Source organism: Neodiprion pinetum, chromosome 4 (assembly GCF_021155775.2).
Source record: "Neodiprion pinetum isolate iyNeoPine1 chromosome 4, iyNeoPine1.2, whole genome shotgun sequence".
NCBI classification, from domain to species: Eukaryota; Metazoa; Arthropoda; class Insecta; order Hymenoptera; family Diprionidae; genus Neodiprion; species Neodiprion pinetum.
Genome location: NC_060235.2, coordinates 36,752,349 through 36,766,995, shown reverse-complemented (window position 1 = coordinate 36,766,995; position 14,647 = coordinate 36,752,349). Strand labels below are relative to the sequence as shown.

Here is a 14,647-nt window from a genome sequence, read left to right as displayed (position 1 = left end):
CTGCACTTATATGCAAATCGGATGAAAGTGTCGAGCCAGCGTTTCCCGGTGCAAATTCTAGTCCCAGCAAAGGGTCGTTAAGTGCCTGACCCTCACCTCGCCGCCATAAGCTGCAGTCCTATGCTAAAGCTATCCAATTATCGCGTGTTACGATCAGCCTCCGACTCCGGCACGCGGCCTTGCTGTTCGAAGATATTATAAGACCGCGAGACGGTCGCGGAAAGCTTCGGGTAAGCGAACCAGTTTCTTCCGACTCGTGTAATAAACTCTTGTGCATCCATTCCGAGACACGCCTTTCTCGAAGTCACGTCGTAAAATAGATGCTTTGGTCGTTTACTCGGACGTGAATTCATATTTATCGCGAGTGTGATGGATACTGAGGAATATTTAGGTTGTACACAGTCGTCAGTCGTTATAACAAAATAGGATTCTTAGAAATAGGATGCAAGTCAGGCTTCAAATTGCGATATAACTTGGGCGAGAAAAGCTTTCTAGCTCCAAGTATGGAAAACGGCCATATAACGTGCGATCCCATAACGAAACTCTACGCGGATATTAGATGGCAATTTTAGCATGATCATTATATGCATAGGTATGATGTATACGTTTTATATATTTCATTTTTCAATACACGCATATATATATATATATATATATATATATATATATATATATATATATACATATATATATATATGTATGTATCACATAAAGAAACAGTATAAATTGATGGATAAAATACGATATAAAATGAATGAGTATAGAGTATTTTTACAGAAATATTGAAGGATTCGTTCGATTTCTGGCAAAACTTGTCGATCACCTCGAGAATCCGGCGGGTTGACAGATTCCGTAAAGAATGATCAAGGCGACGCATACCTATATACGTATAATAAGAGATCCATGAAAGATGTCCAATCGCTTGTTTGCCACTAATCGTTACATGTATATGGTAACATGCAAGTTGAATGAGTGATTATAATGGAAAAAAACAAACAAGAGCAAAAGAGATAATCGCATGACGTTTTAAATTTGTTCGTAATTTTTTCTAACAATTGCGACTAACAGGCGATTGACGTTTTGAGAGTGATCGTTAAGTACCGAGCGCCTAGTACTGTTCGTGGGCCCCGTTCCAGCCTCCATTCCACACTCCGTTACCCGCGTTCCATGCGTCGGGGGTTGCGGGCTCAGCTGGACCAGCCGGAACTCGTTGGGCCTGGGCGTTGTAAAGAGAGAAATGGACGGCTTTGGCCTGCTGCACTTCCGGTGTGTCTATGACTCGTCCGTCAGGCCCAAGAGGCGCCGGGGGTCCGCTGAAACGAAGCAACTATCGGTGTAACGAATATCTCTGACTCGCGTATGTGTTCCTGTAATTTCAGGTAATAGCAATGTAATCACCTGTAGTGAGCGACGTAATTTGCCGCGGCGTAGCCGCCGTCCGGGCCCGCGTACGGCCCAGATGGTCCTCCAATTAGTCCCTTCGGAGCGCGAGCGTTAGCTTCGGCCAAAGCGCTCAAGTGGGCGGCCTTCAGCTGGGCTACTTCCGGTGTGTCCACCACTCGGCCATCCGGACCAAGTGGAGCTGGAACCGCGGAACCCGCGTATCCTCCGTGAGGTGCTCCGTACCACTGCGGAGACCCAACCGCCACCGAGGCGAGAGACGCCAAAATTGACACCAGGGTCTGGAAGGATGATTTTCGATCAATCATTGTTAGGAACGGTCTCTATTTCGTATTCATTATTTACGAAATAAGGACGTTGGTAGTTTTTATTACCAGAGATTCCAGATAATGACAATTCTTGCAGAGAATGGTACGTCTTTTTTGAACAAATCATTCTATAATTCATAAACGAATGTCGAAGGGATTTATCTGGTACTTGAAAAGGACTCCCTCCGATAAGTCTAACGTCACGAGTTATTCTTCCAAGGGGTCAAAGTGCCAAGCAATGAATGGTTGAAAGAGAAAATAATGACATGTAGTTAAAGCTCGGATAAATGAGAGACTTCCCTAGAGTCGACGGATGAGAATCGAAAAATCGTTTGGACGTCTTCCAAAATACTTACCAGAGTATTCATGATGGAGCGTCGATTGATTCCGAGTAGATCTTTGTCTGGTAGAACACGAGGAGTACTTGTTCGTTGATGGGAACAGGTCGTTCAATTTATAGGTAGAGTCGATGCCTCCCCGCGCAGCCTGCATCGCAGCTTGGGAGCCACACCACACCCAAGAAAGTGATCTCTTTCTTACTCCCATAGAGAATAGCGACCCAGAGCAGAGCCAGGGACCTCTCAATTCCGTAACATTAACAGAGACGCCCTGTTCGTGGATTCTTAGTGTGAGTAAGTAATGCAGGTATGTTATTGGGATACACGCCTATACGCCCATGCCGCGCGAGGAACAACGCGTCCGTGTGACTAGGTGTGGGTTTCAGAGTTTCAATTGACATTGACATTTTAACATCCACATCGACACTTGCTCTTGCATCAGCGCAGCAAATATGCTACAAGAATTTCCGCAGGGCGTTTTAAATCAAGGGGTGAAGGGAAGCGCAGCAGGTTTGCAACTTCATCGGTAATTCTCACAGTAGTCATAGTCAATCGTAATGATCATCGATGCTCTAACGATGTCCTAAAATAGTTGCATCTAAGATTGGCGACTACAAGGTGAGCATACCGGAAGCGTTTTCAGCGTGACAACACCGTGAGCAAGGATGACAGTAATTTTGAGGAATGAGAATACCTGCGTATGTAAACCCGTTATCATTGGTAATAATTACTGAATCGTCAATTAAACTTCTACGACCAAGGCTCGGTCGAACTGACCTTGCCGTAGCGAGGGCAGCGCCTTGTAAGGCTACTATAATCACGGTTCGGCTTGAGGAAGTATCAGAAGAATAAGAGGAACGGTGATCAATGAAGGGACCATGGAATTAACAGCGAGGAACGTCTACCGCATTGCTGATTTGCATGAATCCGTTGGATACCTTTCGGCTATCGAACGACACATACCACGAATAATATTGACTGCAGGTGATCGACCTTGATTACAGTTTGCGACAGCCGATACGGTATGACTTGTGGAACTCTTGTTACGCAGCGTAGGTAATTAAAAACGATATCACGAGCTGCAAACCGTGACATTTGTCGCTCTTATCCACACGGAATCGAAATAGAATCGAATACTTACCTGCAACGATATGCATTCCAATCACGGTAAAACATGCAACATGTCTCGAGGTGATATAGCGTGGTACGTGTCACCGACACAATCTTCCTCGGTTCACCGATCAGGTCACAGGTATCCGTTGATCCTGCACAGTGGGCTTCATTGTCCGTGCAAATGTGTCTTTGTAACGAAGAAAAAAAAAAAAGTGGTTTCCTTCGGGGCGAGACGTACGCCAACGCTCAATCGCGATAACTGGATTGCAGATCCTGATGCGGAAAATGACGTTGCTAACCTAAGACATTCTGTACCGAGTATACTGCAAGAGAAATGGATAATAACGGTTAAGCGTACCTTTGTTTTATAATAACCGAGGTACAATCTAGATTACACCAGAGGCTGGCCGGTGTTCAATGCATCCTCTGTGCAAGGTGAACGGTACATAATATTTATGATTGCGCAACGAAGGATGCCGATGGGTTGCCAACGTATCGGAGTTCATCGTCGTAGAAGATTTGGGTTCGATTTACAGCGTCGCACTTGATATCGATAATTTATTCCAATAAATGCAACCTTAAAACAAACCGCGACTTCTTCATTCAATCGGACGACTCATCGTTCGGTCTACCACTGGTGATGGGGTGCGCCATAGTATCCGGAATGCGGTGCATGGACAGCCTTGGCTGCCTCCTCGGCGAGGGTGACGAGGTGAGCAGCTTTGGCGTGAGCCACTTCAGGAGTGTCGACCACGCGTCCGTCGTGACCAAGGGGGGCAGGCGGTCCGTGATAAGAGGCCAGGGGAGCGGCGTACTCGTGAGCACCGTAGCTGGAAGGACCCTGTTCGTAATCACCGTGAGGAGCGGCGTAATGGGCATGAGCAGCGGCGTCAGCGTGGGCAGCAAAGTGGGCAGCCTTTGCGTGGGCCACTTCGGGGGTGTCGATCACTCGACCATCGTGAGCCAGGGGCGCAGCTGGTCCGTGATAGCCGTGAACCGCCGGGCCGGAAAGATAGTGACCACCAGAAGCCAACGAAGAATGGTAACCCGGGTGGCCCAGGGCGAGCGCTGCGACGGCGGACAGGACGATCTGAAATTTGTAATACCGATATATTGTTTTCACTGTAGACGTATGTTGGAGAGATTCGATGAGACGATCGTTTATGCTGCATATTTTGACGCCAATTTGACGTTGGCTCTGAATCTGCACAATTCAATGGAATTCACTGGACATTTTATGTGGCAAAAAATTTGGACTGTGAAATGAGGCGTTGTGTGATCTACTCACGAAGAACTTCATGTTTGTTGGTTTGCTGGACTGTTTGATCTGAGGAATGGTGCGTTTCGTAGCTATTTATACGTCGAGTTAAAACAGAACGGTCACTTGTGCTCTGCACGTGTAAATCGCAAGGTTTCACGTAATATTCGATTGATATATCGATATTTTGTACACATTGTTGAGCGTGCGAGTATTATTATAGATTTGGTAACCAGCGCTGTACCGTTTGGGTGGGGTGTCTCGCCATACAGGAGAAAGACAGACGTAGATAAGGGATAAAAAGATCGAGTGAGAGTAAGACAGCGAGAGCAAGGGAGTGAGAGTTGACTCGAATAATAGCCGGCATAACAGTCTACTTACGTGAATACCATACGTGCCTTGTTAACTCAGAACGTGGACACGACGTATTCACGACAAGGCGAAGGTTCCCATTACACAACTATAAAACAAGCTTTTGCATTAATTGGCATCGGTAACTCTACGTTCCTTTGGAACAAACCGCGACATAGACGAACAATAACGTATCGATGATCGGCATCGAGTCAACGGCTTTCGAGTATCAATTACTTCCAATTACGAATCGGTTGGATAATAGGTGCGGAAATTCGATCGGAACAAGTCTCTTTACATATAGGTAGGTATGTATTTACTTGTGGTAAAAAGATGATTCGGATCGCGGAGTTTCATTACCTCTATTACTACCGTCTTAACGAAGGCTGTAAGTTAAAGAATTCGGATTTCACCATATACAATTCCCATATCAAGTCGTACGTAACAGTTTGCACCATGGATCTCATCGGGAATGAATGGCCTCGATCTCTAATTTCTGTGCGGAATATTTCGCTCATATAGTAGTGAGAATGACTCGTAATTGAACCAATGGAATGTTTCGGAACAATTTCCCCTTTTTGTTTAGTACGCAGCCGTAAATTAACCGCGTTGATCAACGATCATGGTTACAAGGAGTGGCGTAAAAGCGTGTAGGGTATTTTGAAACACTCGGTGCACGACAGGTCAGAGACTGGGAGGCCAAAACCTTGCTGTACTTTTTGGGATACATTCCGCAGATATGAACAACGGTATACCTTACAAACGGGCTTTCACGCTGCCCCGTGAAATTCCAATTTAATATCCAGTCACCTGCACGCGCAGCATAGCTCGACGTCACATAGACCACAAACTCGCGCCCAAAGGTGGGAGCAAATATTGAGTAATTAAGGCAACTTCAATCTGTATATAAGACCCGACGCTGTCTCCCTAAATCACACACGTTCCCCAAGTTTCCGAGAAACCAGGAAAGATGAAGTTGCTCGTGAGTGTTTTCATTTATTCCTACTAGATACGGAATTCAGCCGAGGACTGTATCAATTAGCAAAGCCATTTCGCTGCTGGACCACCTAAATTCGATTACAATTATAAAAATAACAAAAATCACTTCGTTTTGCAAAATTTTGCGTCGCGTTTCTCTAGATTTGTTTCTGGCAGGTACGGCACAGTAACGAACCTTTTCAACGTAATTTACAATACATTGTACGATACAGAATTCAACTCAATGCAGCATTGATTAAATTTCTCAATTAACTGACAGACGAGACTTGTTTCGAACTCACGTAACACATGGAAACATACAACGCTCTTGTTACTTCAATTTTCGTGCGAACAAAGAAACGTTGATCAACCGCCGTGTCAAACGGCGTCCTTAGGCAATGACACGCAGAAGACAAGACAAGACGACCGCGACGGCACCGTTTATCCGGCATCTAAATTGTTTCCCAACACATGGCCATACGGCGTTCCCCGATTAGCCGGTCAATTATTTTCTTCACGTACCTACGCTGTCCCGCCAGCGAGGCGGAACCAGCCGCGATCACAACGAGCCATAAAACCCCCTTAAAAAAAAGCTTCTCTCCCCGCAGATTGCTCTCGCCGCCGTCGCAGCCGTGGTCGCAGCCAGACCCGGTTACTCGAGCTACGATTCGGCCATCAGCTACGACGGACACGGCGCAGGGTACGCCGGCTATCACGGCCCTGCCGCGCCCCTCGCTCACGACGGACGCGTCGTCGAGACACCCGAGGTCGCTCACGCGAAGGCTGCTCACCTCGCCGCTCACGCTGAAGCCGCCGCCAAGGCGTCCTGGGGCGCGCCGGCCGATGAGGAATACGGCTACGGTCACTCCGGTCACGTGGTCGGCTACGCCGCCCCGGCCGCTTACGGTGAGCACTCGGCTCACGCCGGGCACGGATACCACGGCCCTCCCGCCCCCCTCGACCACAAGGGGCGCGTCATCGACACCCCCGACGTTGCTCACTTGAAGGCCGCTCACCTGGCCGCTCACGCCGAGGCTCTGGCCAACGCTCACCACAGCGGAGGCTACGAGGGCGAAGGCTACTACGGCGGCTCCGCCGAACACGGCTTCGCGCACGGCGCGGGTCACGCGTATCACGGACCTCCCGCTCCCCTCGCTCACGACGGCAGAGTCGTCGACACCCCCGAAGTCGCTCACGCCAAGGCCGCTCACCTCGCCGCTCACGCCGCCGCCAGCGACGCGTACGGACACGGTTACTACCACGGATACGCCCCGGCACCCGCTGCCTACAACAAGTGGTAAAAGCCCCGCCGAGACGAGGGATGATCCCGACTACTGCTAGGCTGGGCGTTTTTCGTTGAGCCTGTCCAATGCTGTGACGTGTTCCTTAGTTTCTAAGCGTGATAATAAACTGTTGTTAACATTTTACATGTACCCTTGATTATGTTTTTTTTTGTTTAATTACTGCCTGTCATGGCAGTAAAACCTTATCCCCCGTTGCCAATTCCACGTGTTATTTCAAACTCGAACGGCCGTACTTATTGCTCATGTATGCGTTGATTCTACCGCGCGGTTTTCCGTTACATGCAATAATTGTGAAAATTGCTACGAATCCTTCATCCTTGTGCCTCCTTGCTCAATTCTGAGAGGTTGTCGAAGAACGAAGGTGAGTCCTTCCCGTAGATTTCTCCGTTCGGTTACTTCATCTTTGTCCGCGTAACGCGCAAAGCAACTTTTTATACTTACTCAGTTGGGTAGAACGTGTATTAGAAAAAAATAAAAAGCATAAACAGACAATCGGGTATTACGACACGGGTATAATGTATGTATACAAATTCTCTATTTTGCAATTGCGAAGGGTGAATGCAACCGTTATTTACAATCAATAAGACCATTCGATTCGCACAATTGAGCTAATTCAGTGCCGGGAAACAAGCAATCAACGCAATGCAAAAGAATATTCGTATAGAGTGTGTCTGTTTCCTCTGGATAAAAAATAGTTATTATTCAGAGATATCTCCTCGGAATAATAAACCCCACCCGAAGGCACAATATCACATTCTGATCGGACAAAATGTAGCGCAATTTCAAACTTATGTACGTGATATCGTGCATACTATTATAATTTATTTATACATACGCACGAGGCGTGCCGCGCACTGTTCACTCAACTCACTATCACGCGCAGGCGGACATGACACGATCATATTCTCATTGTATTTAAAATAACGACGTAATAAAATAGCCTGAAATACCTCGGTGCAGTTCAAGGCTCGTATCCCACTGTGCATGGACATGTATACACATGGGGCACGTATATTTTACATGATATGCGACCAGCCGCTCACTGCAAGACACAAAGAAAACCATCATCATTTTGTAAAGTCGATTATTAGGCTTTTTCTCTGACGAGATAATAAAATCAATAATGGTCCCGGTTTTCGAACGACTTACGGGGAATGCCTCTGATTGCCCTGATGGAATTGATTACGAGTACATCGTTCTTCCTCTTCCGTGTTGGCTCGTGAAGGACGAAACATCCGTTCCTTACTCCCCCGATGTGCATGTTCACCTGTGATATAATCCCGCCAAATGGTCCGTAACGATTATAGATGATTAGATTCTAAACTGCAAAACCAATTTCTAATTTTGAAAATAGTGCGTATATACGATTTAAATTCACATTATTTCCAGCTGGCACGGGTAAATACTTGAAACTAATTGAAATCAATGTCAACAAGTTATTCACCCGAGTTCCATACTGTGTAAACATTCAAAGTCGCATAAATCACGTAAAGTCAAAAACGTGTATGTATAACGACTAATTAAATCGATCAAGATATAAATTTACCAACGAATTAAGCCGATTAGTATTCGTAATACGCTATCGTACAGCGTAGACGGTAAACGACTGATTATCCAGCTGGATAGATGGCATTTTCTTTTCAGGTCTGTTCGTACGGTACTACACACACACGCACGCACACAAGCGTGGACGGAAGCTTTTAACAAGCATTCGCAGGTTTGATTGGAAAAAAGCGAGACCATTGCGAATGAATTTCGCTACACATTCTCCGCGATAAGCAAAAAAATGCAGCGATCTCGAAGTGAGCTGGGATATTCTTTTGTTCATATTCCAGCAAGGCAGCCAAGGACGCGTGTAGAGAGAATACCTGCACAGCATCCCTAAGCAAAACCGAGAGTGTTGGCACAAAATCTTCGATTTCACGGGAGTCGGCATGTGCCGCTTGACCTCGGTCTTGTGGCACCCGGATCCCGGGAACGACACATGCACACATTACGGGGACGCGCTATCGGCAATCAGGAGCAAATTACAGAAGCCGACAAGAGTCGCCCGAGAGGCGGCGTGACAATAATAGTAAATCCCGCACGGAGCCTTTCCCTACAATTACAAAGATACAAAAGTTATTTTCGTGGTAGGTACTGTAGGTATGCCGTGTGTATTCAGCACGGTGGCTGCTGCTGCTGTCATGCGGAAACATTTGACGGCCTTGACGGTCAAATGATGTAAAAGTAAACCGTCAATCGGGATATCGGCAAGTGGGGAAGCAGCAAAGCCCAAATGATAAAAAAAAAAAAAAAAAAAAAGTAATATAGTCAGAAGTTACGTGTGAAAAATATTTTCGCGAGAACTACGATCCTAATAACAGTTCGATAAGACTAACGAATCGTAACAATGGCCAATGATCGGCGGCTAGTTCCTTGTGCAGAATATGATTCTTCGACTTCCATCGGATTTTTCACCCAAGAGAATACCGTTTTTATACAATTTTGCCGTAAACTTACTTCAGTTTATTCATCATTAGCGTTTAGCGATAGTTGTATAAAAATTATTCACTTTTGGATTTTGAAAAACAAAAATATGTCTCTGTATCAGAATGAAAATTTTCAAAATTTTGTCTGTTCGTATAAAACTGAATCTGTATTATCTTCTTCTTATAAAAATTCACTCTACTACATTTTACGTTGAAAAATTAATTTAACTTATTATTACACCAACAAGGCATTCAATTTCCTAGTATTAGGCATTCCTCTAGAAAACTTGAATTAGATTTAATTAGCACGTGGCGCTTCGATGAACGGCAGCGGTTTCACCGTATAGATCCAATAAAATGTACGTAACGTCGTAACATGGTAATCGGATTGAACCTCTCGCAATAAATGTACGTGGAGGATTGCGTTGCGTACTTAACGCTTATACGCGGAATGGAGCCGGACTGCACGCACGCACGGGCACAATAACGTTGCGCCAATATCTCTTTTTCCGAAATTGTATTTCGATTACATAAAACGTAGTATAGGCCGCGCGGCGCGAACAACTAGAGATCGAAGAGAGAGAGAGAGAGAGAGGAAAGTGAAATTATTTAGATGGATTTTCTTGGGACTATTGTGTCAGTATATTGCAATACATGCGGGTCAATCGTACCGAGGAATTCCACATATTTTTTTGCATCCAATTTTAACCATTTTTACACGTAAAATTTTAAACCACGGCACGACATTGCGATGGTGCATGTAATGTATAAGAGCGAAAATGTGTGGTGAAATTGATGGAAACTTGCTACTCCGGTACTTTAATTTTTTAGACACTTTCTGAAATTGAACAAAAATTCGCAATATTTGATGATAATTGTACAAACTGAGAATAATTTGAAACCAATTTCAATGAGTTCTGAAAATGGTATTCAATTATTTCAAATATTCTACCGAATCCCAAGGTATTACGATTTTCAAATAAAATGCAAATGCGTTTTGAAACGTCATAGAATAATATGCAGGGATCATTAGAATATTGCAATGTAATAGTGCATAATGTTGAACACTGCACCGTGCAGCATGACGTAATAAAAGTAACCGTGTCATCTGTGATATGAGGCAATTGCAGCCGCCCATATAATGAAATTCCTCTTTAACATCATATGGCGAGGGGCGTGCTGATCAATTAGGTAGTTATAATATTGAGACACCTTCCATCGACATTCGCTTCGGTCTATTGTTTCTACTTAAAAAAATTAACGTTGCATGCAAATTCTCGTATGCATACCGTGAGCCTTGACATGTAATTTGATATTTAGGAATTCGTTGATTTTTTTACAAGTATAAAGAATAAGACCGTAAGAACTGATCGCGATCAAGATAACGTCGTCAGGACGATCTATCTAGGAAAATATATCCAAGGGAAATTTTGTTCAACAATAACTTTGACGGTCCTATGTTTAGTCAGAAGAAAATTTCTTTGCAGTTATAAATTGTCAGAAAAGACTTAAATTTGGCCCTTTCATTCTTGATTCCAGAATTCTACTTTTTCCGAATTTTCTCAAACAACTGTCAGAACTTCCAGTTACTCGTAGTTTTGTATTGTTCTTCAGAAAATTCTTCAGAGTCAATTGAAAATTTTGAATAAAAAATTATATAGAACATCGTAATGCAGAGATCTCTGATTTCAAAATAAATCAGCATGTTTCAGTTTTTAGGTGGTTCGACTTTTCTTACTAGTTTTGTAAGATTAAACAGCCAAGAAACAGCTCAGCGGATACTTTTTTTTCTCCATTTACCAAAACTGACCAAGATATCGATATTCACTTAATGATCTCAAATTACACTTTCAACCGCACCCCGAGTCGAATACCTTTATTATAGGCATCAGAATCGACGGTTCCGCAGTCATGCGTGTAACATATTTTTCCAAACACGTATGTAAATTTTTATATTAATTCAACATACGCTATTATTGGGCGCTGTAAACAAAGTTGTATAAATTGAAGCGATTTTTTTTATACGCATGTTTCCAACAATAATTTCAAAATATTATTACCGCATAAATGACAAAATTTGGATTATGTTAATTTTGTTATCTGGGCAGATAATCGTCAAGCGAATAGTATAAACAATACAATAGATTCAACCAACATATCGTGCCGTACGTAGGTAGTCAAAATATTCATCAAAATCTGTTTTTGAAAAACATTCTACGATAAAAAATGGTACGAATCGAGTTTTGTGAGGTAGAGGCAAAACCCTCGACGCGCAAATTTTGCCAAGGTAATGTTAAAACGCTACCGTCCATCCGAAGAGAACATTCAAAAATGGTGGATTTAGTTACATTGTAATGTATTCCAGAATTACAGCTTCGTCGGTCACCCTGAAAGCCACTGATTCAGCGCATCAACATTAAACCGTTGAACAAGTTTTCGTCTAAATTGGCATAAAATTTGACACTGACGTCAAAAACATCTATGCGTGATTCGATCAATTGCAACACTGTCCCTGACAAGTCGACGAACAATTGATAGACATGCCGGACTAGCACCTCGTCATCTGTCTCTCGAATAACGCGTATGTACATACCTATGTCGATATGTACGTACATATAACGCGCTTATAGGCGGAAGCATAATTGTAAAATGAGAATGCAATATTGGAAGGGCTGAGGAGAATGGGGACTTGGCTCCTGTTCGCAGTTCGGCCCCCAACGAGACCTGCTGCCCGCGGCAACGTCTCCGACGTGCCTGACCTCGACACTCGAATCTAGACTGTAGATCGGGCATTCCTAGAGGCTCTCCGAGGCGAGAGCGAGGGGTTCGGGGGCCCGAGGACCCTCAATGTAATGTCAATGCCATAATATTATGTGTAACATTGGAACGGGGCGGGGTTCCAGGTGTAGGCCGACAAAACGTTTCGGATTGATATATAAAGGGGCTCGTTACCTCAGAACGGCACAACAGTCCACATCACTAGCGAGTACTGGATAACCAGCAGCGCTTCAACCTAAGAAACATGAAGGTCTTCGTAAGTAGTTTTCAACCTTGCTTCATTCTTTCTTATACAAATCAATTTTCATATTGCACCCATTCGAGCAATCCATGCAACGAAATCGAAAACTAAATTACTTTAAACCGCACCTAAACCGCATCAAAATTTCTCTGGATTTCACGTCTTTCGTTGTTCTTAGTACGAGATTTCAATATACTGAACCGCGGCACCAGAGAAAAGTCGTTCTTTTCGAAATCATTCGTAAACGGGCAAAGTTGCACCGTTCATTTTGTCTACAAGCAAAAAGTTTCCAATCCACCGCATTGAAAATTATCTTCGATTCGGTAATTAACATTTGTAGTATCGACTATGTGAGAAAATAGATGAATATGAGGTACTCGGAACAGTCTTCACGATCAAAGCCCATTTCTATCGTATTTCTTTCTCTACTGCGAACCCTTGCGGGAGCGTGCAAAAAATACGATAAAAGAGATCTTTTCAAATCAAGTACGGCTTACTCGAGGGAACGCGTTACTTTGCTGCTAAATGTTACAATATCACCTTAATTGCACAAGCTTCACTGTTAAAAATTTCTGTATGAAACTTCCTACACTGCATTGGAAGTTTGATTCGGATACGGAACAGCTAATTCACCGTACGTTCACTGGTTATTCAATTTACAAACACAATAAATTTACTACACAATTTAGTAAATTCAAATTACTTTCTTGCGCTTTTCTTATAAATTTTAATAAAATCAAACAATTCTGTAGTAAATTTACCGCAAATACATAGTAACTTACGTCGCTACACTGAATTTGTAAATTTGCAGCCTGGTTTTGCAATTTGACAACTAATTTGTACAGTAAACGTGTAGTAAATTAACAATCGGTTTTAACAGTATAAAAACTCGACGATTCAAATATAAATTTCACCAGTAATCTCCGCAGCTAATATAACCGACTCTCTCAATCCGACATGATTCCAGATCGTCTTGTCCGCCCTCGCCGCCCTGGCCGCCGCCTCTCCATCGGCGATCGTGCCCTACGGCTACCACGCCGGAGCCCCCCTGGGTCACGACGGTCGCGTAGTCGACACCCCTGAGGTGGCTCACGCCAAGGCTGCCCACCTCGCCGCCCACGCTCACGAAGCCGCCAAGACCTCCGGATACGGACACGGAGTCCACGGATGGGCCGCCCCTGTCGCTCACGCCTGGGGTGCCCCGGCCTACGGAAATGCTTACGGATACGCTGCCGCTCCCTTCGCCGGTGCCTGGGCTGCCCCAGCCCACGTCTACGGAGGCCACTACGCCCACGGTGCTCCCCTCGGCCACGACGGACGCGTCGTCGACACCCCTGAGGTAGCTCACGCCAAGGCCGCTCACCTCGCCGCTCACGCTCACGAAGCCGCCAAGACCGCCAGCCACGGATACGGAGTCCACGGGTGGGCTGCCCCTGCTGGTCTCGCCTACGCCGCCCCCGTTGCCTACGGACACGGGTACGGACACGGACACGCCGCCCCCATCGGACATGACGGCCGCGTCGTCGACACCCCCGAGGTCGCCCACGCCAAGGCAGCGCATTTCGCCGCTCACGCCGAGGCCAAAGCCCATTCTCACGCTCATTACTGGTAAATTACAACTGGATGAAGATAAATGATCTTCCACTGCGTACCTCGCCGACCACCGTCTTGCCTCTAGGAGACTCCCTTTTTATACGTACGATACTGGAAAACCAATGCGACGCACGTCGGGCTAGTCCGATGTGCCCGCTGAAATAGACAAAACTTATTTTTTATCAAAAACAAAGAGAAAAAAAAAAAACGAAAAAACATTCAAAAACAAAACAATACACGCAACGCTTTTGGTATACAGACTGAACATTTTCTTTTTTACAAATACTTGTGGTTGTTTTACCGAATGATGCTGTGCCTTCAGTTTCATACGATATGTGGAATTGATGTAATTCATTTCTATTATTCCTGTTGATTGTGTATAACGATGTTTTATTGAAAATCATATTATCATTAAAGAGCAATATGTTTTAAAACATGTAATTCATTGTTCACTCCGTTCATTAACCCCGTCCACCGGAATACTTGGACAATCCTACAATAGATGCCTCCTCA

The 14,647-nt window shown here is 44.6% G+C and overlaps 2 protein-coding genes across 2 annotated transcripts; one reads left to right on the top strand and one right to left on the bottom strand.

Annotated features, from left to right (window-relative positions):
- Window positions 1-1,055: 1,055 nt before the first annotated feature.
- Window positions 1,056-4,607, bottom strand: LOC124217330 (cuticle protein 18.7). Its single transcript, XM_046622741.2, has 4 exons — window positions 4,449-4,607; window positions 3,792-4,250; window positions 1,399-1,682; window positions 1,056-1,313 (listed from the first exon to the last, which is right to left on the bottom strand). Exons 1-4 carry the CDS (start codon window positions 4,458-4,460, stop codon window positions 1,109-1,111), a joined length of 960 nt encoding a protein of 319 aa, XP_046478697.1. The 5' UTR covers window positions 4,461-4,607; the 3' UTR covers window positions 1,056-1,108.
- A 1,066-nt stretch (window positions 4,608-5,673) lies between these two features.
- On the top strand, window positions 5,674-14,393 carry LOC124216826 (fibroin heavy chain-like). The gene is made up of 3 exons (XM_046621840.2): window positions 5,674-5,751; window positions 6,356-7,045; window positions 13,509-14,393. Exons 1-3 carry the CDS (start codon window positions 5,740-5,742, stop codon window positions 14,151-14,153), a joined length of 1,347 nt encoding a protein of 448 aa, XP_046477796.2. The 5' UTR covers window positions 5,674-5,739; the 3' UTR covers window positions 14,154-14,393.
- Window positions 14,394-14,647: the final 254 nt, after the last annotated feature.

Coding starts and splice junctions, on each gene's coding strand:
- LOC124216826 (XM_046621840.2), top strand. Junction 7,046..13,508: donor CCGCTGCCTACAACAAGTGG/TAAAAGCCCCGC, acceptor ACATGATTCCAG/ATCGTCTTGTCCGCCCTCGC.
- LOC124217330 (XM_046622741.2), bottom strand. Junction 1,683..3,791: donor GCGCACCCCATCACCAGTGG/TAGACCGAACGA, acceptor TCATCCTTCCAG/ACCCTGGTGTCAATTTTGGC. Junction 1,314..1,398: donor AATTACGTCGCTCACTACAG/GTGATTACATTG, acceptor GCTTCGTTTCAG/CGGACCCCCGGCGCCTCTTG.